Source organism: Zonotrichia leucophrys, chromosome 1 (genome assembly GCF_028769735.1).
Source record: "Zonotrichia leucophrys gambelii isolate GWCS_2022_RI chromosome 1, RI_Zleu_2.0, whole genome shotgun sequence".
Classification (NCBI taxonomy): Eukaryota; Metazoa; Chordata; class Aves; order Passeriformes; family Passerellidae; genus Zonotrichia; species Zonotrichia leucophrys.
The window spans coordinates 66,713,685-66,737,830 of record NC_088169.1 but is presented as its reverse complement, the minus strand read 5'-3'; the positions used below and the strand labels follow the sequence as shown (position 1 = coordinate 66,737,830).

Genomic DNA, 24,146 nt, shown 5'->3' with positions numbered 1-24,146 from the left:
CATTTCAGTCATGAGAAAATGTTTCTTTTCTGCCCAAGTATGTGATAATATTAAGGGCCAACGCTGACAATATCTCTTCATGAACTTAAACATCAGGTTAACCTAAAAAATTGAGTAGTGCTCATAGTAAGAGCATGCCCTCATTATCTGTATTCCTACAGGCAGCCATTACACCTACTCATTCTATTTTCATTTTCCTTACATAGCAAAGTTGGCAAGGAAAACGCCTCAAGCTTTCCCCCTGGAAAGCTTTTGAATTTGGCCTGTGCTCATAAGACTGTTGAACACTTCTGAGAGTCCCACCATCTTCTAATGCATCACTGTGGTACAGGGAAGTAATTCTATCTCTTTCTCTAGAGTAAAAAGACCCTCATACCAGTGGAAATTAAGTAAGTGTATTTATAAAAGTATATACAAACTATTCCAGACACGATGTGAAACCTATCCAGTTCTGAGGAATCATTAATAATTAAACTGCTAAAGTATGCTAAATGCAGCCATTGATGTGTTTTATAATCAGATTGCTGTTGTATATTGTGCCCTTTTTAGCACAAATGAAATGATATTTTAAGGCTTCGGAGACCTTGACGTCAAAGTACAAATTCTGATGGGCTATAAAGAAATGAAAATAAACCACTAGTTACCCTGTTTTTAGTAAGGAGAAACCTTTTTTTTTTATTATTTAATAAAACTAAAGTAATGTATGAAATCCTAAGTCAATAGCCACCCAATAATACTGGAAAACATCAAGTTTTAGTCCCTGAACTGCCAATGACCCAATAAGACAGACTGGTTAAATTTGCTGGGGTTTAATTTTTTTTGAGGATTGCTTTCTTGTGTTTTTTTTTTAGATTTAGTTTACTTTCTTCTTTTTGGTTTGGTTTCCCCCCAACACATTTCTTTTGCTATTCCATAATTAAAAGGTTGAAATGGCTAATACAACACACCTACTTAATCAAGTCTTGGAGTTCTAAAAACCACTGACAAATCATCCTGTGCACCAAAACTTACTAAATTTTCCACAACCAGGAAGGAATTTTTGAGATGGGGAATCAACAGGATGTCAAAGGAGAGCTTTCTTCTCAGCAATTAAATTTTCCTGAGGTTCTGATTGTCTAAGTACTACCTCTTTCATCATGACAAACTCTGTACATTGTCACCAAATTTTATAGGCCATCATTTAAATTCCTCTTAACTGAATAAAATGTTTATTAATATATTTTAGAGATACAGATCAAAATATCACAACTAACAAGGCTATCTGAGGACAAGTATTTTAGTACCTAGGAGTATTATTTTTCCATGTGTAGTGTCAGTATGGGACAACCACCTAACTTGAATGCCAAGTCTCTGACTCTTGCTGCTTTCTTTTATTAGCCTGGGGCATCTAATGATAGTATCCAACAACAATACACATACCACACTGCCCACCTGCACTAACAATACAGGGAACTCATTATTGCTTCATAAGGGCAATTCCAGCATTGGCCTCATAAAAAAATCAGAAGAGAGGACAGTACAAAATAGCTTGTCTCCAAGTTATATTCCCAAAGAATGAACCCAGGAGAGCTTTATTCTCTTATCCTTACAGTAAATTACTTTTCTTGACTCAGAGCTTTAAGATTTTATTGCTTTTTAAGTTAGTGATGAAAGATTTAATCACAGATTTGTTAGATTTAGCCCCTCAACACAGGCTTTTCCAGAACCTTCAGAACTCCAGCAGGAGTCACAGTAGAAGTTTCCAACTACAAATAGTACTGGAAAAATGTTGGATTTACCATGGATTTCCTCCCAGTAATAATTCACAGCTTGAATTTAGCAATAAAAAAAATCTATCATCGTGTCCCCAGCACCATCTGGGAGATCGGGCTTTTGGCAAAGAAAAATGGAGCAGCAATTGCCTGGCAGCACAGGAAATCAATGACTTCCCCACTCAGGGGTGAGCAACAGGCTGCTCCTGCTGAGCACAGAGTCATTCATTTCCCTTCCTGCCAGCAAAGCTGCTCTGTACATGGAGAAAGCAAAGTCTCTGCTACACCTGCAGGACACACAAACCCCCTCCTCTAAACCCTGACCCTTACCAGGGAGGCTACACAATTCCATGTGTATATCCCAAAGGGGAAGGAGCGTGGAGATGGTGGTCTCTTGGGAGAGCTTCTGGACACGAGGGTTTTACGCTACACGGTAGGCAACAAAAACACCACTGAGTTAAGCTCAAGTCACAACTCATGAGTTGACAAAGGATTCAACTGAACTATGCCAACATAAGGGCCAAGAAAATCTGGTCACCCTTTCTGCCCCAGTAGTAGGATAATACTAGGTAATTTCAGGAATTAGAGTTCCAAAACAGGTGTAAAGGGTTTTTTTTTTCAATTTGTTCTAAGCACGATCATTAAAGGGGAGTTTTAAGTACAAAAAGATAAAAGTGGAGCACATTTATCCAGGAGACACATGGGCATCCTTCCAGGCTGCACTTCTTCAGAGCTAAACCACAAGTTTATTTACATATAAAATACAAAGCACATGTATTCCCTTTTTACTGAGAGGGTTTGCAGGAACTGGAATAATCATTCAAGATCTTCTGTCAATGTCATAGCAGAAACCACCACTGACCTCTGTAGCTTTAAAATCTCAACTCCTTACTCAAATTTACTAGTCTTAGTGCTCCCTGGAGCATAAGTCAAGAAAGAACAGGAGTTGAGGGTTTCCCCCAGCACACACTTCAATTTTGCTGCAGAAAAACAGAATTTCACATCCACATTTTCCTCCAGGTCAAAGTTCCCAATAATGTCACAGTAAGGAGATCATTACAGGCATGTACACAGTCACCAAGAACTGTACTACTGTGTGTAACTGGTGTCAGAGGTTACTGACACAAAACAGCAGATAGAAGAGACTTCTGGTCAAGCCAAACTTGGCCCTGACTTGAACCAGTGCTCTGAATAAGCAGCTTGTCCTTTGAACAGCCCTCTCTGAGATCAGAGAGTACTGCTGTAGCTGTTTCTGGAGCTATGCCTGCACATCAGCCCCAGTAACTGCAGATGTGTTAGGGCATCACCAGATCTTGCTGAGCATTGATTTACCTGTATCAGGCAGATTTGGCAGCATCTCACAAGAGCAACACTGTTTGCTGCTTATCTGTGCATCATTGAACCCAGAATCTGTAAAAACATAGCTGTTTTACAGCAGAAATATCATGGTCTCTAGCAGCTTCTAGCTTCTCAGGGAGACTTCTTTGGTTTAATAAGTTACATCTGTAAATGCAAATATCTGCCTTATTTCTCTAGAGTCACCATTGCTCTAAATCAATTCAGGTCACGCTGAAATTAGCCTTGCCCTTCAGCAGGTTAAGAGCTTCTCCCATTTTGCTATAATTAATACATGTCCATAGAAAAATTACAAATAAAGTGAAAGACAAAAAAGAAGTAGGATTATTCAGTAATATTTTTTCGTGTCCCTCTATCCCCAAGCTCAATAAGAAGCCTCTCAAAAATCTCACTCTGCTGCAATTTAATAAGTCAGCAAAAAAGAGGCACTGCTTGAAGGTATTTCACAGAAAAAATAACATGAAACCTACAAGAGACTCCTCCATAAATGTGAGCCCCACACATAATCCTACCTTTATTCCTGCAATAAGGAAAAAAGCTCATTAATTTTCTAAGCTTACACCTTCTTCATTGTCCATTTTAGATGCAATAAGATTCATCATTTAGTCACTCTGGAGAGCAGTAGGTCTGCATTTATCAAGGTGAAACGCGTCCTCACTGTTCTTACAGTTTACGGAAAGCCAAGCGCAATGACTCATAAAACTGCTGCAAGAAAAAGCTGAAACAAGTTAACAGAATGAGCTTAAGTGACATCCTTCATCCTACGTTTCCGGCGTGCAGAGCCAAAACCACATCACACTTTCAGCAGAACAGATTTAGAGCTATTATTTATCATAAATGGCAAGACCTTCACCAAGGCCAAGTAATGTTCCATGGTGTTCCTGAGCTGCTCACAGACCTTAAGTACACTACAAGCAGTAGAAGGTCTGGCTGTACGTTCTAAAGCAAATGGGACTCTTTTCTGCTAATGTACTGCTCTTTTTCTTCTGGAAAATTCTATTTTCTTCATGCTCAGAATGGTCATCATGAAAATTCTTACCTGTTTTCCATCTAGTGTGTACAAGCGTTTAACCACCCCTGAATCCAGCTTGATGGCATCGGTGATGTCAGTAAGAACCTGTTCAAAGGAATGTGCTGTCTTCTTGTTGAGCAGGATCCGGACTGCCTTCCGTGGCTTCACTCCGCTCCTGATGATAGTGACCAGTTTGGGCCTAATGAAATCCTTATTCTCTTTTGTGTCTGGAGCACCTCCTTTAGCAGTGGCAAGAGATGGCACTGAACGAGAAGTAGAAGTTGTCTTAACATTCACTGACCAGTTTGGGTTTACATTCTTTGTGTACTCCAGTTTCTTGAAGGGCTCTATGGAACCACATACATAACTTTCCCCTGTGGAAACAAAAGCAAAAGTCCAGCAAGTCAGATTGGAGAGGGAAGAAAAAAAAAAGAAAAATGCAGGAAAATACAAAATTAAATCATTCTCAAATTATTAAATATTATTATTATCATTCTTGGTCTACAGTGCATAAATATTGATCTCTTCCATTCTCAGATGCTGCTGACTACAAAATGAGTGAACTTTTAAAGATCACTCTTCAGCTAACTGTTCAAGAACTGCTGTTACAAAAATCCTTGAAAGCAGCAGTTTTCTTAACAGAAAACACTATTTGCAGTGGGGACCACTGCTGTCAGTAAACACAGTAAACAGTGTCTGTATTTCACCAGCAGCCTAGCCCCAGCACATTATCACAGTACTCCCCCAGCCTTCATGCTTAAGTGGCCCACTCCTAAGAAAACATCAGGCTCCAAACATTTCAGAGGAAATACTATAAAATATTACCAAAAATTCAGGCTACAAATAATGTTTTATAAGAAGGTGGATAAAAGTGTCATGGAAATTTGTTAACTTGATTTGTTAATTTGTTCATTTGATTTTTTTTAAAGCTTTAGGCATCATAAACCCAAGATATGTATAGACAAGAAACCTCCCTGTAGTATTTACTGACTAAATATATATGTGGGGAAATTAAGACAAAGAGTAGCAATTAAAGAGTTCTCGTCACAACAAATTTACCATGCTAAAAAGAAAAATAGTGGCTATTAGGTTCCTCTTCCTTTTGGAGCATTATCTACAGTAAAATATTTTTGCAAATACCACACCCACACAACTTCTGGAGAACTAGAAATCAGCCAGAAAACCCAGCAACATGTAGATTAGCATCTGAATCCAGTCCAGCTGAAGGCTGCTGTGTAAGGGGCACCTGCTTGGGAACTCCTGACTCTCCCTTGAGCCTGACTGTAGCTGTACTGGTAGTAGCACTGGAGGAGGTGGATCAGCTCAGTAATCTGACTGAACATACCGAAGACACTACTAATTCTGCAACATCAAGCTGATCCAGTTCATCCTCTGTCTGAGGAAAAACAAACTAACAAGCCAAACAAAAACCAAAAAACTCAAAGAAACCAATACTAGATCCAGCAAGACCACACCTTCTGGCAGCCTACAGTAAAATCACAAATAATGCAAGATCCTTTCCTGAACAATCCCACAGAGGCATCTGAGATGTTTTACTTCTTCTGGGTTCAAGAGTTCACTCTATGCTAACAGCACAGAGGCCTTCATGTCAGAAATTCAGCCCAGGGTAACAAAACCAGAACAAAATTCAGCGATGCACCTCCTGTGCCAAAAAACATGGAAGAACCAAAGATATTCCTAATGACCCTTACCTCTAAGGAAAGAGGACTCACAGTTCAATCATTAAAAGACAATTAAGTATTAAAATTAATTTCTGAACATAAATTTTAAGGTTTCAAGACACCCAACCCAATTCTGGAGACATTATAGCACACAGAGTCACCACATCTAAAATGGAGGAAGGCAACACTGGGACTTGAGGCTTGGATAAAAGAAGGCTCTTCCTTTTAGCCACTGCATATATCCAAGATAGACAAATATGTATATGGCAACATCAGACTAGAAGGGCTCAGCTGCAGCAATGAGTGGTCAAACAGCGCAGGTTCTCTTTTATCCATGTCCTGTCCAGTTGTTCTTGTATTAGCTACTCAGTGCCAGGTCAGAATCTATCCACCAAACCACATCCACAAAATTAGAAAGTTTTAAGGAAAAAAAAAGAAATTCTACTATGATTAAGACTGTATTAAGATCAATACAATAAATACCTGCTCTATCAAATATAAATCTGGATTTTGAGGTTCAGCCCCATTAGGGAAATTTTTCACTTCAGTTGTAGAAAATAACATTTATTTAAAAGCAAGTCTTCAAATTAAAACTCACTTCTCAAATGGTAGGCTCATAAATAAATGTTGATACACAGTGTACTCAGAAGATTTACATTTAATTTATTAAGAACTCTTTTGGTTCCCCTTCTTGAAAGGACAGCGTTCCACATGATTTTTAATATCAGCTACATTTAAAGGTCAGATGGATTCCTTGTAGCATTTAACTGCACATCAGCTCTTCATTACAAAACTAAATTTATATAAATGATCATTTAAAAAGGACCACTAGAATCACTGAAGATTTGGGATTGTTTGAACATAAGCACTTTTGCCCTTTCCTCATTTCCAGTGGTACCATATCACTAAAATATTTACACCAAGATAATTCTTTCCCTTCAAGAAGCTCATATTTTTCTAAAGAACACCTTGCAGGTAGAGCATCCAAGGACTTCAAAGATGAAATACCTTTAGTAAGAACTATTTTATTTAGGCTAACAGAAATACAGATACTTCTCCCATAATGTTGTTATTTAAAACTATTTTAGGTATTAGCTAGGGACTGCAATTTTCATGCATGCCGGTCCTAAGTGGCAGGCCTGTAAGAATATAAACCTTTAACACCTCTGGTGCTTGTACACAGAGAAATCTCAAATAAAAGGACAAAAGGTCTTCACCTAGATTTTCATTCCCTTATTTTTCACCGGTACCTGCAGGACAGAAGACTGTAAAAAGATTTCACAAGGGGCATGACTTAAAAATCCAGTAAATCCATCTCCTGCTTTATCTATTGCTTCTTCATCATCAGCTTTGAGTAACTGGCAGCTGGAAGAAGAAAATAATCTCCAGACACTAGATTCCTAACAGAACCAGGGTTGAGAAGGATTCTTTGAAGAAACTGGATTGAGCAAAGGGCACAGACAACAAAGCCTATTTAACAGTGACAATTTGATTGCAGCTCCCCAGGAGAGGAGAGCAAGGGTTTCACAGCGCAGTCATCTGTCACTAATGGAATTTTGACTCTTGATTACAGTGTCAATAGCCATTAGGAGAAGAAAAGGGGAACACCCAGTTGCTTCGGGAGATCTGGCATCTAGGAAAAAAAGTGAGTATTACACCTTAGAAAGTATCCCTTTCCTGAAAGCCTCTGCACAGCAGCAGTGCAAATGAAACACGTACCACTGGAATCTTGCAAAAAAGATGCACAGCACTTGTTGGTCAGTAACCCTACAATTTAATTTGTATAAATGCTCAACACTTCTGGGAAATGCCATGTGGAACAATAAAATAAATCTTAACACTGAGAAATTATTCATAAAGCTAATCATGTGGAAAGGCAGATCCCAAAACACTGTTTATGCTTAAAAAAAACCCTCAAAACAAACCCAACAAAACCTATTACCTGCAGTTGCACATTGGTCAAAATTCAATACAACTGACCTATCAGAGACATGCAACACTGGAGGATAGTTCTTACGGATCATGACAGAATTTCAAGGTTTGCTTCACTTATTAAATATTTGTACAAATAATATCTGTGTGTACAAAGTGGTTGCTAAGGAGACATTGAATCACTGTACATAAGTACTGGAGCTTTCCTGATGAAAGTGTCTCCCTGCTTTCCACATTGGTATAAGCAGTTTGTTTTCCTCAGATTGCTGATATTCTCCCTATAAGAATGACCAAGGCATCATCACTTAAAAGCCATTTCTTGTGTTGCTTTTCTGTGCTTAGCCTAAGGTGACTTAGCCTAAAATGGCTTCGTGAGGAAGCCAGTTATCTTAGGTGGAAACCCTAAGAGAAGGAGAAGGAAGAGAGAACCTGCTTGAATCTCACAGACAGAGAGGGAACATCAATCCCTCTTTGTGGAGGTCAGGATTTGCCAATTTATGGAAAATAGTGTTGATTCCTTGGAGCACAGTATGTAGTAGGAATATAAAGTTAATTAACTAATTAGCAGTGATTTACTGGGGTCCATATCCCCAACAGATAGGACAAGAAATATGTTAAGAGGATGGGGAAAGGACTAGCACCCAGCATTCCATGCCTAAGCAAACGTGCCTTTCTTCACTTCTACCCTTTAGTTTTATACATACAAAATGCAGAATCTCAATTTATCTGGAGAAAGAACAGAAAATTCTGACTGTGCCTCACTACACTGAGCAGATTGCAAAAAGAAGATGGCCTGAATGAAATAAATTACTGATACTTGATAGCTCCCTAATGTGTTAGTTAATAGAACAATAACCTACTTTAACTACATTGCTGCTGCCTTGTCTTCCTGCAGGGTCTGAAAAAAATGCAACAGTGCAAAAGAGATGGAGCATCTACAGGAAATAAATCTGACCTACACATGTTCACCCAGCAATCAGATGCACAAGAAACTTCAAATCAGATCTCCTCTGACCTTGGAAAGGACTTCTTTCACAAACTTACTTTCTTCTCAGTTCAGACTAAAAAGTTGGGGTTATTTCCCCTCACCAAAAATACTTCCTCTGTCCCCTCAAATTTCTGCAATCTTATTACAACTAAGACAGACACTGTAGACACTTAAAAAAAGCCCACCAAAAATAATGTAAAGCACCTAGAATAAGAAATCACATGGACTTCCAAGAAGCTGTTAAGCAAGACAAAAGAAGATCTACAGGCTAATGGATGAAAAAATAATCAAATAAATAGTGCCAGAACAACCCTCTACTATTTTATGCAACAGGATCATTCAGCTGTTTGTTTATTAAACAATATAAGGATTGCAGCCATTTCTGCCACAGGATTCAGTCCAAGTTTCCCTAAATTTGATAGCCCTGGATCAAGTCCATGGTAAATATCCAGTGTAAATTTAATCCTACAAACAAATGTCCACATAGATTCAGCTCTACAAACATTTAAACAGATACTTTACTATTATTATTTTGATAGCACATTACACATGCATATGAATCTTTCCAGCCCATCAATTCCCAGCTGCTGAGGTAGGCATGATCTAGAAGAAAGAAGCCATTAGCTCTAGAGAGCATCAGAGACCATGACAATCAATTCCTACAGACTGGCCTGGCTGGGCCCCTCACCAACAACACCCGAGTGGCTGGCAGAGTCAAGAAGGCAGCAGGAATACTGGGAAGGAGAGGGAGAAGCTGAGATACAAGAAATGAGGTGACAGTAGGAGTTGCAAGACCCATATACAAAACAGGTCAGGAACTCTTGCAGCCCATCACTGCAGCAAGGAGACGCTGCCTTTTGAACCCTGCAGTGGCAGGCAGCTTCTCTGCTGCTCTGAGCACAAACTGCCTGCCTCCATCACGAGAGCCTTCCCGAGTCCTCATGTGACCCAGCATGTCCTCTGCCCTGCAGCAAGGTTCACATCTCCCAGGAGTTATTAGCTGGCTACAGCTATTACTGGATTTTAAAGCTGGCATATCTGCATCCTTTCAAACTGCTCCTTCAAGGTTTGTGGCTCTGAGGTAATCCCTGAGAGGCATTCATTTTTCTTTTTGAGATTATTCCTTAAAACTGTTTTGGCCATTATGCCTACACAAAACATGCAGACACAGACAGAAGTCTTTAGAATCATTTGGCAGTGTACCCAATACTGACATGTGACAAAATTGTTTCCCAGTATGCTCTCAGCCTTGTGGTCTGGGGCTTTCGGCTGGTCTTTGACTGCCAGCTCTCATCTGCAGGGTTAACTTTGTGTAGGTATTGTAGAAATTTACAACAATCGTTTCTAATTCATACTCAAAACTCTAAGGTAATATTATTATAAAATTAATGAGAGAGATGCAGTTCTGGCTACAGATTGATACTGTGGTCTTTGTTCCACACAGCAGGACCCCATATAAATATTCTTTATTTCTGAGTTACCTTGCAATGTTCATGGTTTATTTTGGGGGTAAGAGGTCTCCACCTTTAAGGTTGGTTGCTCTAAGGTTGTTACAGTTTTGGAAAAGCAAATATTTCTTTCCTGAAACTTCCTTTACAGCTAAAAAATTTAGCCTTCAAGAGCAACTTCATCTTTATTGTTTCTACATGCTTTGATTGCATGTCATGCCTAGGAAATAAAGTCACATCACATTATATTCAGAATCCATTCTTTAAATGTGAGAGAGTCCAAACAGCAGGCTGACAAAAAGAAGGAACTTGAATCTATTGCATTATTTCCTTCATGTAGGGTGACAGAAGTTACAGACCACGTGAAACTTTTTACAACAGCACCTGCCTTTTGTTATCAAATTCCAACAAATCTCACACACGTAAGTCTTAAGAAAAACAAAATTAAAAAAAAAACAAAGAAAAGGGGGGGGGCAAACACAAAAAACCAAAACCAAACCAAAAACCCACAAAACCCCCACATCTAGGGATGTCATTACTTTCAAATAAAGAGAAAACGTGTCCATGCATCTCAAAATAATTGACATCACCAGCGCACAGCCATGCCAGCTCTGAACTGTATGCAGAATGAAGCTAAATATAGCTGAAGCAAAACAGCTCTTTTACAATCTTTTTCCTTTGGGACTGCACTTCATGCAGTTCTGTGTATTTAGCTCTGGGATGAAAGACAGTGGCTGCTGTCTCATTTCCCTCAAGAGCCTCTCTGTCTTTATGTACCACATGAGAAGGTAAGAGTACAGGAACTTCCTCACTTCCTAAGGCAAAAACCAATTCTAAAAACCAAGGCTTTGTACATTTGCTTTACATTGGAATTGCCAAATCAATGTTCCTCCAATCACATAAATTCATAACAGTCTCAATAAACTAATTAGTGAATTCACACAGGAAGGGAATAGTCTCACCATGAAGAAAGCAGTACTTCATATTTCAGTAGTTGGAGCACAAATGTCATTTGGCAAGAGGCAAAAATCAAGTGATTTTCCAGCTATTTAAACACAAAGCACAGCTTCAAGCTAATTAATGCTGTACCAGATGAGCCAAACTCTAATAAATTTGTATAGTAAGGAGTGGAAGAGGCTTATGCAAAAACCATCACTGAGCTAATAATATATGAACCCATGCTCCACTGTGAAGTTCTGTGAGTGAAACAACCCACCCTGCAGTTTTATACAAATAAACAGAAGCTCCTTTTCAGACAGCATGAGGATGTACCTCTCTCTCCTTCCACACAAAGACTGACTTTTGTAAGTCCCACAGTCCTAATGGGACAAGAAAACAAGACTGTCCTCCTTGAACTATACCAGGAAGGGAAGACGTATTCATTGGAAGGGTAAGGAATAAAGTCCCACAGTACAAAAAGAAATCCCAAATGCCTTCTTTAAAATAAACTTACGCCCTTACACTGTCATTCATTTCGACTGACTGATTAATAGCTGGTATTATTCTTGACTAGGATGCCAAAATAAACCAATCTTACAGGTTGCTGGATTTATTTTTGAATTCAGTTCTTTATTTTCAAAACTGTTTCTGACTGGCTGCAGAAGGACTGGGCAAATCAACATTAACATCAATGAAACTTGCTTCTTGTTGAGCATACCAATCAAAGAAGCAAATGCACAAAGTCTGCTTTTAAACAGACGTTGATTAATATTGGTCTTTCCTCCCAGAAATTGATTTTCTCTGCCAATTAAATACTGTCCTGACAAACATAGTTTTAACTGTGCCCTGAAATTGATAACATTGCTCCTCAGACCAGTTTGCTTTCCATTTCACAACACCTCTGGCCCTAACCCCCAAACCTGTTACTTAGACAATCCTGCCCCTTCAATTTTCTTTCTGAAGCATCTTCGTGTTGCCCCCTACTTTCCTTTTTACACAAGGAAGATTATCAAGAATATCAGGTTCTCAGTACTTAAATGCTTTCCTCTGCTACAACACAAAAAGGAGACAACCCAATGGTGGCTGAACACCTGCTATGCAAAGCTGCACTCCTCTTTCAGGAGCCACATTTGCCATTACCCTTTTATTCTTCTCTCTCCATATTAGCCTTATTCTGATCCTCTCATTACATCCTGTTACTGTAAGTTCTCTCACCAGGTGCTAAAAATGAAAATCACATAGAAATTACAATCTCTGTTACAATTCTAAATTGGCTGTCTGGTGGCTATCTATCCATTCTTTACTGGTTTGTCCATGGCACACAGGGGCTGGGGGGAGGATGGAAGCAAACATGAATTAATTGTTCCACCTTTATTTTCTTGGAACACAATCAAGTACCTGCATTTGAACTTCATGGGTAAGAAATAATCTCATTTATAGCCATGTGATAGTCAATGCCTTCATACTCTGTACATTCTGATGTTTTACACCAGAAATCCACTGCAGTCCAGAAGCACTTCATGTTGGAAAAGCTACTTTAGCTATTTGTAATACCTGAGAAAAGTACTATTAATTTTTTAAATTCAATATTCAAATTGATTAATGCTAACAGCTTCTTTTGGCAATAGAACTATCACTGAAGGAGTGATAAATTTGTTCTCAATGGGATAATTAATGACTGGCATGTCTGACATTTAACAGGGACCAAGAATTGTTGGTTCTGACTAAACCTCTAGTGATGGTTTATACTGCAGGTACATGAGCCTTATTTACATACAACCTAAGATCTCTGCAGCTTCCTGAAAGCAGGTTGTAGCAAGGCGGGTGTTGGTTCTCTCCTCACAAGTAACAAGCAATAAGACAAGAGGAAAGGCCTCAAGTAGAGCCAGAGCAGGATTAGATTGGGTATTAGGAAAAATTTCTTCATGGAAAGGGCTGTCAAGCACCGGAACAGGCCATCCCTGTAAGCTTCTAAGATGTGCAGATGTGACACTTAGGGACACAATTTAGCGGTGGCCTTAGCAGTTCTGGGTTAATGGTTAGACTCAATGATGTAAGAGGTCATTTTCAACCTTACCAATTCTATGACTGGGGAAAAGGGATATGCTACAGAGGAAAAAATGTTTACAATGTACCCCAGAGGAAAAAATGTTTACAATCTACCCTAACTGAATCAAAGCTACAATATTACTCTTTTAACAGGTTGCCAACATTTATGCCATGCAATGAGAGGCTAGTATTTTACTTAAGACATATTTACCTGTAGAGAAAAGGTAGAGCTCTTCACTAGGCTTCAGAGACTTAACCAAAAACATCTGAACTGAATTTCACATAGGTTTCATTAGCACCACAGAACTTTTGAAGTTCAACAGACTAAACTCTCACTGGTTTGACCTTGCATCTTTATGAAAAGAATGATTAGATGCAATCTTCAGGATACAGGACTATCAACACTACGTTGAAAGGAAAAGGTTAGACACGTTCAACAAGAAGGAAAGAAGTAGCAAGGTAACAATATTTCAAAGTGTCATTTAAGATATCCACATTTCTAGTCAGACCATTGAAAATCCTTCCTTTATCAATAAAAATACCATCACCTCTTTTTGAAAGACTTAAAAGCTTAGACAAAGGCCAACTCAAACCTAACTCTACACCTCCAGATCCTACTGCTCACCTTCTACTAGCTGGTCCAAGGAGGAAACCTTCTTGGAGCCATCGATTGTGTAGATCGTTCTCACTCCCTGGGGCAGGTTCACATTGTCGGACAGAGTTCGGGTCAGGTCAGCCAGGAGAGCTTCGAAGGACCTGAAGCGGTCAGGGGAGATGGCGTATACAATCCCTTTGAAGTACCGGTCTCCATTGCGGTAGAAACGAACTTTCTTGGCTTTCTTCTCAGAGCTCAGGGTCTGTAGAGTGCGGGTTCGGTAAAAGCTGCAGTGGGCACTGTGGGTAGGGCTGGGCAAACCATTCACCCGGGACCCTCTGCCATATCGCTGAGCTTTGTCACGCTCATCAAAATGCTCCAGCTCCATATCTCTCCCAAGGGACATCTTGGAAGTTCAACCTAAGGAATGCACAAGAGGAGAGAAAAAGCTTAAGAAACCTAGAAGTTTCAAGGGAGCTCAATTTAAGACTTCCTGTTCTATACAACGCTCTTACAGAGGACTACTTCTTAGGTTGAGAAAAAAGTTTGAATAAAACCATGCTACAGTCATGTGGTCATTTCACACATAAGCCTCTTGCCATGCCTTAAGTACTACATTTAAGTTAAATGTCCCAATAACGTCACTCATGAACCCAAATGCTAATGATAAGCAAACACTGAGAAGTGTTTGTTCAAATTCAGTATCTTGGAAAATGAGGGGACCAAGTTGACCTACTGGAAAAAAGGAATAAATGCATCAGCTTTCTACTTTTTCTCATGTTATATTCAGGTGCTATTTGAGTCTCATCTACCTTCTCAGCTGTTTGCCCCCACTAAACTCTTGGTTCCAACTGTGACCTCAAGAGGTGCTGTTTCAGAAGGGCTGCCAGTTGCCAACAACTAAGCAATTAAGAAATTTTCAGAGGAATAGATCAGGCAGGTTGGCAATGAGAATCAGGACTATCACACATAGTGGGTCAATCCCCAATGTTAAAAAAACTACCTGCATGTTCCAACTATTGGTTTCCTCATAGCCTAAGCTTTGTAATAAATTATTTCAGTTGTCCTTGCACAAATGCTTTACACACTCTGAACCAACAGATGGGCTCAAAGGGCACAAAAATAAAGAAAAAATATATTAGGAGACAGTGTTTTTCAAAGAGCAAGCTACTTCAGAGCTCTATGTCTTGCAAGATGTATTATTAATATCCTAAGCCTAATATTCAAATTGATTAAGGCCAACAGCTTCATTTGCCACCACCAAAGGAGTGATAAAATCAGTGCCATTGAGCAAATAAGCAATTGGTGCCTCCCATGTTTGACTGTGAGAAACACCCATCAGCCCTGACCAAAACAATCCCAGTTGTTCAATACAGTTTACATTAACAGAAGTTGACATGTTCTGAAATAAAATCAAGGAGGCAGATACTGTTACTTTTTGACAACCAACACAAGACTAAATAATACAAAGTGCACATTAATCTTTGCAAACAGAAGACACAAAAATACAAAAAAATAGAATAATCAAAAGATCATTAGGTTCTAAACATATTAATTTTAATTTAGGAGCCACCTAGGTTTGCAGTTGTCTGCAGAATAGTAAAGCACTGAAAATTTATTTATAGCACAGATACATAGACCTAATTTAGAAGTGGCCTCTCTCATTGATTTCCAATAAAAAGACAAAAAACCAGCAAGCACTAGCTTTGTTTCAACCACTCATAATGATGTGACCATTAAGAAAAAAAAGATGTATTCAAACCAGCTGTAGAACAGTGGGAGGAAATAGAGGAAAACTTACAGATGCTCTTTGACTTGCAGAAGTTTGTATTAAACCAATGATTATACAGCTGGACCCTGATGCTGCAAAGCTGTAGGTGATGTGCTCAGCAACTTCTCAGAGCAGTCCATGTGCTGGACCAGCACAGGCACCTAAGGCAAATGTGGTGCCCTAGTGGAAATTATTTACCCTACTTTGGTTACAGCTCACAACTGACTTTGTTACACTGACACAGGATCATATGCTTATGTATAAAAAATGCAGGATTTATACTTGTAAATCCTTCAGAAGTACCCACATATAGTACAGGGTATGTGTTTTCTTATACATGCAAAAAAAAAAAGACAAATCTCTGCTTTTCCCATGCACACTACATCCCATTTCAGTGAAATGAACAAGAACATTTGCTGTGGCATTTCACTCTATATGTTAAATGCAAAATACAGCTTAGTGGCCACATTTTACGATTGAGAACACACCATCACTGCTTCCATGTTAAAAAAATTTTTGTCAGTTATTTCAATTCCCATCCATTTCCAGTGAGAACCTGTTATTCAGATTTAAACAATCCCAGAATGCACAATTCAGAAACTGTATCTCTCAAGCAATTCCCGTTCCAAAAAGAATGGATTTTTCTTAGGTCTGCTGTTATCTTTGCTTAAACCATCTCTAATACACTCCCTTCAAAAAAAAAAAAAGTTTAGACGAAGATATTCTCTTTCAGCTTTATTAATTTTGGATGAGGGGCAAGAACAAGTGTGAGTCACTGTCCTTTCTTCCACACGTTTATGCTTTTATCAATATTATCTGTAATTCCCAACTACATCCTCAAAACCGAAATAGAGCTCCCCTATAGCTCCACAGTCCTGGTATGTAGGGAAAAGCGTGTCTAAACCACAAGGTCAGAGCAGACAAAGAAATGCTAAACAATTTGATCGGATGTTTCCGTTTGTATGTATAAATACATAGTCTTATACAGGCAAATACGCAAAACGAACAGACACGCCCCTGAAAAACCACCATGCCAACACTTCACACCCTAACATCTGTTAAAGAATTATTTATAATACAGGTGTGGGTGAGCATTTCCATGAAAAAAACACGCATGCTGATCAAAAAAAAAAAACCCACCACACTACGCCGCGATGTGACTAGGACCCAGCGCAGACCATACGGCGACCAAGCAGAGCCGGATGACCACTAGCCACCGGGGGAGGGCGGCGGGTCTGGTGGGGGAACACGGATGCATGCGGCAGCGGGCTCACAAAAAGATGGGGCTTATTCTGCTGGGGTGGGGGAACCGTGTGTGACACACGCCCATTCCTCCGGAGATGGCACCGGGCACCTCAAGCCCCAGCTGGATGCCCAAGCCGCGGGGCAACGGGGGCAGCGCCGCGCCCGCTCCCGGGGGCCAGACCCGCTCCCGCAGCCCGGCACTCGCTCCGCACCCGGGGCCAGACCCGCTCCCGCAGCCCGGCACTCGTTCCGCACCCGCGGAGCCACCGCGGCGCCCGGCGGAGGCCGCCGCCCCACACAATGGGCACAGGTGCATCGCTCCGCGCCACGACCGCGCCCCGGCGGCCCCTCACGCCGCAGCCCCCGCGCAGGGCAGGACAGGGCAGGGCAAGCACGGCCCCGGCTCCAGCCCCAGCCCCGGCCCCGGCGCTTACCTGTTCTCCGCACCCTGGCGGGCACCTCCTCACTCAGACCGGCCGGCCGGGCGCGGAGGGAAGGCGGCGGCTCGGAATGGGAAGCGGCCAAAGAGCGGCGGCTCCCGCCCTCCCCCCGCGACCACCCGGCTGTAGGCGCAGTAGTTGCCGCAGAAAGCGGCTCTGCTGCCTTTGTTACGCCTCCCCTGGCTGTAGCGCGCTGCTGGGGAGCCCGGGCTGCAGCTGCTTCGCCTTTCTTCTGCTGCTGCCGGTTGCAGTGATTTGCATTAGCCCGGCCCTCATTGAAATGCGGCTCTTCACACCAGCCTCTCCCAGGCGCTCTCCAGAGGGCGGCGCCGCCGCCGCTGTCTCCCCCTCTCTCCCTCCCGTTGCGGGTCCTCTCTTCCACGGGCGCTGCGGGAATGCCGGAGCCGCTCCGGGCAGCGCGCCGGGTGCCAGCCGAGCCCTGCCGGGCCCATCGGGCACCATCCCGCCGGGATCTCCCCGGGGCACATCCCGGCCCGCCCGGCGCCTCCCTCCGCCCCGGGCAGCCCCGGCCCGGGAGACGTGGCCGATCCGGAGCTGCCTGTGCCCCGGGCAGAGCTGTGCCTGCCGAGGGGGGCATCTGGCCCGAGTCCGAAAAGCGCCTTGGGAAGTAATTTTAGCAAATGGGTATGTTGGCATGTCCAGGAGGTTAGCCTGGGCGCGAGGTGCTGAAATCCCACCGAGTTCCTAAAGCCCCATGACGTGACTTGGGTGCTGAATGTGGGATTGATGTGGAATTCAGGCATTAAAACCAGGAGCTTATTCATATCACTCGCTTAGTTACAACTGACCTTGGAGGTGACTAAATTCCATAGATGCTACAGGTTTTAGGATGAAATTTCTCAGAATGTGTATTTGGCTAAAGGCATCTCAGGCTTCATCTGAGTCACCCGACCCCTGAGCCCATCAGGTCTTGGAGCATATTTGCCAAGTCAACCTCCACACAAAACTTCAGCCCTACTTGGTGCTTTGTCCTCATAGGCTTGTTATTCTTCACTTTAGTGTAAAAATTTCAGTGGTGAGATCCTTCTCGCAATGAAGGCTCTGGTTTTCTCCCCTTTGTGCAGCAAAGACTTCAGCCCTCTTCTGCTTGTCAGGTAAACAGCCTGTGGTCCAGGGGGACATGGAAGAGAAGAAAACACAGTCTGTCCCTTCTGTTGGAGCTGCTCCACTCTAAAAGAATTAAAAATGCATTAGATCAGAGAGAGGGAATTAGTCTGTAACCTCATGGTTATGGCACTCATTTGGGAAGGACAAAAGATGGCTTTGTGTGTCTGTATTACGGACAATTTATGTGTTTTATATCCATAAATCCAGGGACAATCAGTGGAGCAGGGACTTAAGCCCAGGGTGCCCTGCTCCCTTTGACAGACCTTTAATCAGAATAGAGTCTCCTGTTTAATCTCTCTGAAGGCAAACCAAACCTTCCATCTACAAAAAATGTAAGAGGCTCAAAAGAAGGGGATGGAGCACTCCCTTTCTTTTCTTATCCCCCAGAGAAGTCCACATGTAGGTTCTCAAGAGACAGGAGATCCCCTAAAGGAGAAAAATTAATTGTTGCCTTGTCTTCATCATCCTGGAGGAGTTTTTTAATCACTAAAGAACAGAGCAAACAGGAGTCTTCTGGCTACACATTTTCCCCTAGATTTGAAAGAGAAATGAGAACCTATAATCTTCAGAAAAACCTCTGCTCAAATGAGTAATAGTATTAAAATACCTGAATATCAAAAAGAGTCAGAATTCAACGTCCAATTGTGTCCTCAGCACACTCTTGCCACCTAGCTTAGTTTTTTGGTGTCTTGTTCTAAGTCACTTAACTCTTCCCCGATGGACAATGAGGTGAAGAGTCACTTTACTATAAAGGCTTGTTTTTCAGGTGCCAGTTCCTAAAAAATAAGCACATCCACATTGAGTATTTCACCAGCTTTTTTTAGTCTGTTGGGTTTGAAAATGTCCTGGTCTGTGCTTAGATAAAAGAGATACCAGTGATATTGGTAACTTTGGTATATGCGGGGGGAGAATGGAAACTAATATTAAAAGAATTCTGGTAGTCTTACAACAAAACTTTATTCTTTAAACCACTTCTTTTGTAGGTCAACAATCCAATAAAATATTCATGACAGTCTTAAATTATAAGAAAAAGCAGACAATCACAAAGATTAGAGATGGAAAATACCACTGTGGTCCTGAAAAAGGAGTGTTTTTTAACATTCTTCGGTGCTATTTTGTTCAGTTCATTGTAAATATCTCATTTAAATGTCTCGAGGCTTCTGCTCCCCAAAGGAAACATCCCTTTAAAGTTGAATTCCTCCAATGATAAAGATTTTTTTTTTCTGATGATCAGGTTAATGGAAGTTGCTTATGTTTCGACTCATTACTTTAGCTATAGTGCCCTGTATTCATGTACATAATTTATTTCTCCCATTGGTGTTTACATCTCTCTGACATGTATTATTAACATCTAGCCTAAGTGTTCAAAATATTTCACAGATGTTCAAGAAAGACTTTCACTCTGACTATATCAAAGAAGGTCAAAAGAAAAGAATACAGTATAAATTAAGGCAAGAGTATAAAACCAGTAGGAAAGTATCTTTTAAAATATGTTGCTTTGTTCATTTGAAGTTTTGTGTCTAACATAAAGACACAACACACTAGTGTAATCTGTTTGTCAAGCATTCTGACCATGCTTTTATTTTTAAAGCACTTTAAAATATGCTTTACCTTTTTTCTTGTGTTTGTTCTCCATTTGAATTAAAGCAATGCAATTCCAAATAGAAACAAAACCTGAATAAAACATTTCAACAGCTATAGAATAAACCTGTTAACAAAGTATACTGTTTTCCTAATAGAAAATTGTCTTTCCTTGTTGGACAGACTTTGAAATATTGTGTATTTCTAAGACCCCTGTAAATGCATCTTTATAAAACACAGTACAGTCATTTAACTTTGGACAAAGTAACTTTGACTTCTCATCTCTGTTGATCAAGTTTTTCAGATTTAAGAATCTTCCAGCAGTTTCAGCTTTTCTGAACATTTGTAATTTTTGAGCACCTTTGTCAAAGTAGAATCAGATACAGTTATGTCACCACCCAACACTCCTGTATCTTGAAGGCTGTACCAAATGCTTTGGAACATTGTTCTGGGAGCTACTCTTTAGTTGGCCAACCACTGTGACCCCTAATTCCTTTTCAGAGTCACTGCTTTCCAGGACACAGTCTCCAGTCTTCTAAACGTGACCTACATTCTTTGTTCCTGCTGAATGACCTTGCATTCAGCTGTCTCAAAAAGCACGTTCAAATGATCCTCGCTCACTAAAGGATGTCAATTTCCCTACAGAAAAACTGTTTTTTCTTTGCATTATTTAGTGTTTTATGCATTTCATGTCATCTGAAAATTTTACCATTAATGTTGTTAAATATTTCTTCAGAGCCCTCATAAATTTATGCAGCAGCAGAGGACAGCGTTTTCTGAAATGCGGGGCTCAATCCCCCACGGCAGCGGCGCCAAGGGCGTGTTTACAGCTCCCTCCACTTCTCATCAGAGAGGCGCTCAGCTCTCAGGATGCCACCCCGGGCCGAGGGAGCTGGTGCTGCGGCTGCTGCATATGCCCAGCTCAGCAAGCAGCCGGTGCCAGCTCCCGGCAGGGATCTGAGCCGCTGGAGCGGCACCAGCCAGCTGGGCACTGCGGAGCCGTGCGCCCGCCCGGGCTGGGCCGGGAGTCTGGCACCAGCCTCGCGTCGGGAAAAACCCGCTTCTGAGAAACAGCAGAACCCTACCAATTCCTCAGGCATTGCCCAAGGGATGGTGGTTAGCTGTCCATACTGGCGTTTGTAGATCCACCATTTAGCTGCTTCACAATTAATTATTGTGTGTTGCACTGATTTTGTGCAATGCCAGTCACTTAATTAGGTTGATAAACTGCAGGATGTCTGTCACTTTAGAGACACGTATGTCAGTGCAGTCATCTTCATCAATCATATCCAACAATTTCACCCAGAAATCTGCCCAGTTTGACATGCTCATTGTCACTAATCACACAATCATTTTTGGTATTGATTACATCAAATACCAGGACTCCATTTGTTTTACCTGCTAGTGATTCCAGCACAGATAGAATTATAAAATCAAGGTCATAATTTTTGTGTTGTCCTTGGCTTTATCTATGTTTTACATCCTTAACATACCAGAATTTATTGAATAGCAACATTAATTGTTCAGGCAGACCAGTAATAATTTCTTTTTAAATTACTCATGTACTAAAAATTTCCATATTATTTTAGGCAAAAACATATGGCATTCATGACTGGGATGGGACCATATTGTGAAGAAATATTAGTTGAATATTTCTGTCTGTTCTGCATTGTTATTGTAAAATTTCTGTGTTAATTTCTCATATGTTTGTCATTGATATTTCCTTTGTCACAGACTTAAGTAATGGGCAAAAAAAAAGTTTTTGCTAAATTATTTGTCTTGTATTTCTCTTCATCAAGTCTGTGTTAAAAAAAAACAATACTCTAACTGCACAACTGGATTTTTGAATCTGGTAAAATCATTGACTGTTACAGAGTCTTTTTCTCATTTGTTTTCTTATAAATGACTTCTCCAAGAAATTAATCTTTTTAAACTACAGACCAGGAGTTTATTCTCTTTACATAGAGCAGATATAATTACACGCTGGTCATTGGATAAAACATTCCTAAAGTTATTTCTACATTTTTGTCCTCTGGAAAGAGGTCTCATTGTAAAGGGAACACATTCAGTATTGGAATGTTATCTTATTTCACTTTCTGATATTCCATGAATGCTTTAACTATGTCAGAGAAAGGCCTTCTGCTGAAGCATGGCTTGTCAGACTTATATCTTTTATTTTTCTTTCAGACATATTATTTCAGGTATGAGTAAGGACATGTTTAAAGAGCTGTTTTGCTGATTTGATTTGCCTTTTCTTGGTTACCATATTAAACCTAAAGCCCTGTCTTTTGGGTTTATAAATTAGAAATGAACCATCCATGTGGCAGGTCAAATCCTGCCTGTGAAGCAACTCTATCCATCTCCAAATATTCTCCATCATCATGTTGTATAGAAAGATATATATTTCAGTAAACTCTTCCTATAATTTTTCTCCTTTGTTGCCAAGAAGCTGAATTAAAATTTTGAAATGTAGGATCTGAATTTTTGCTGGTCTTTGGTTTAAACTAGTTAAACAGAATTGATATTCTTTTCTGACTGCTAACCTTTAGCAGAAGCAATTTAAATAATTTAGAATATGTATGTTAACAATAACCTCAACTGAATCTCAGTGGTATTCACATGCTCTAGGCTGAAGATTTCAGGACTGTCTTTTTCATTTGGAGAGACAGCTGGAATGTTTTATGAATTTAAATGCATGAACTGTTTTGTTTTGTTGTTTTTTTAAATGACCTAAGAACAGCATATGTAGTAGTTTTGTTTACCAGCATTTTTAAAACAAGTTTGAGAGGCTAGGGTTGAGATACAATTTTTACAAACATTACTTTTTAAAAGGAGATGCTTTCCAAAAGAATTAAGAGTGTAAAATTCTTCACCAACTCTTGGCACTTTTGAAGTAAAGCCCCAAATATTATATTTTTGCCAGGTGGGTCTTGTCAATCAGAAGAGGACTGGAATATCACAGTAGCTCAGGCAGGATTTTATGAGGAGAGGGAGGGAGAGATGGATGTAAGCTCATCCTCAGGTAGGTAATCAGCAGTGTGTGTCCCAAGTCCCTAAGGGATGTGTGAGGGTCATCAACAGGAAACACCAGGGAAAACCTCAGGTCATTCCAGGAGGAGAAATAAAGTGGGAAGACTTTAGTGACACAAGAAATGCCTCAAATTTTCACTGCGTAGCAATAGTGTTTTCACCTTTCAGATATTATTTTTTGGCGCACTGGCCATGCGAGGTTGTCAAGCAGTGTCTGCTGGGTTCCACAGCTCCTGTTACAACCCAATCAGATCCTTTGGGCATTTTTCTGGGTGAGGATATGGATGCCATCCTGTCTCACAGTCCATTCCCAGCTTAAGGGTGTAAGGCCAAGCTCTTGCTGTAACTTCCTTACATTGTCTACACTGATGGTCCTTCCACTCAACCACCCCAGAACAAAGAGCTGCAGCAGGCAGAACTAATTCCATTGCTTTTAATTAAAGATTTATCCACATTATTGCTGAAAGTAAAATTCTGATTAATTTATAGGATATTCAACCCTCAATTTATCATGGTAATCTTAGAGATTTCAGCCTAATCGTCTAAAACCATCAGTGCATGCATAAATAGTAGGTATTATTTTAAGATGCTGAGCAGGAAATAATTTTATTTCCAAATTATTTAAAACATAAGGTCTGGAGAAAGGCTCTTTATTGATACCTCTGATCATGCTATTTTGGCTATTCTTAGCTACCATAAGTTTAGTAAAGTTCATCAGGTAAAAGACAAACAAAAGGATCACAGATATCAATCCTAAATATTGCTAAATAAACCTAAGGTAATATGCAGGCAGTGAAAGTTTTGTGTCTGACAGAGCAGACTGTTTTAATTAGCAGTGTTTTAATGGAATAATTGTGACTCTTGTGGCAACATGACTTAAGGTAAAATTGGATCAAAGTATAATATTCCACAGTCATCACAGATTATGTTGGGGATGCACAGACAACTAAATCAGCATACACAGAGGAAAAAGAATGAAAGTTGGAGACTCTCTGAGAGGAACTAAACAGCCAGTAAATGGAGAAGGCATCTAAATGTAGCTGACAGTCTTCTCATCTTCCCCCAGAGAAAGGACTTAAATATTTAAAACTGGACTCAGACTTTAGAAACCTAAATACAAAACTGAAATCATCCCAACATACTACCCTTCTGGACAGGTCCAGGCACCTTCAGTTCTACTTTTCCAAACCAGAGTTAGC

The 24,146-nt window shown here is 40.5% G+C and overlaps 1 protein-coding gene across 4 annotated transcripts in view; it reads right to left on the bottom strand.

Moving 5' to 3' along the window:
* DCLK1 (doublecortin like kinase 1) overlaps positions 1 to 17,495 on the bottom strand; it is a 237,696-nt gene extending 220,201 nt beyond the window's left edge. For 2 of the 4 annotated variants that reach the window (XM_064716055.1, XM_064716046.1), the window contains exons 1-3: positions 17,203 to 17,492; positions 13,783 to 14,172; positions 4,147 to 4,493 (exon numbers count right to left, since the gene is read on the bottom strand). In XM_064716055.1, coding sequence (XP_064572125.1) covers positions 4,147 to 4,493; positions 13,783 to 14,158 — 723 coding nt within the window. In that variant the 5' untranslated portion in view covers positions 14,159 to 14,172; positions 17,203 to 17,492. Of the gene's footprint in view, positions 1 to 4,146; positions 4,494 to 13,782; positions 14,173 to 17,202 lie in introns of all 4 variants that reach the window. The other 2 variants (XM_064716076.1, XM_064716075.1) reach the window with 2 other exon arrangements.
* Between the last annotated feature and the right edge of the window lie 6,651 nt (positions 17,496 to 24,146).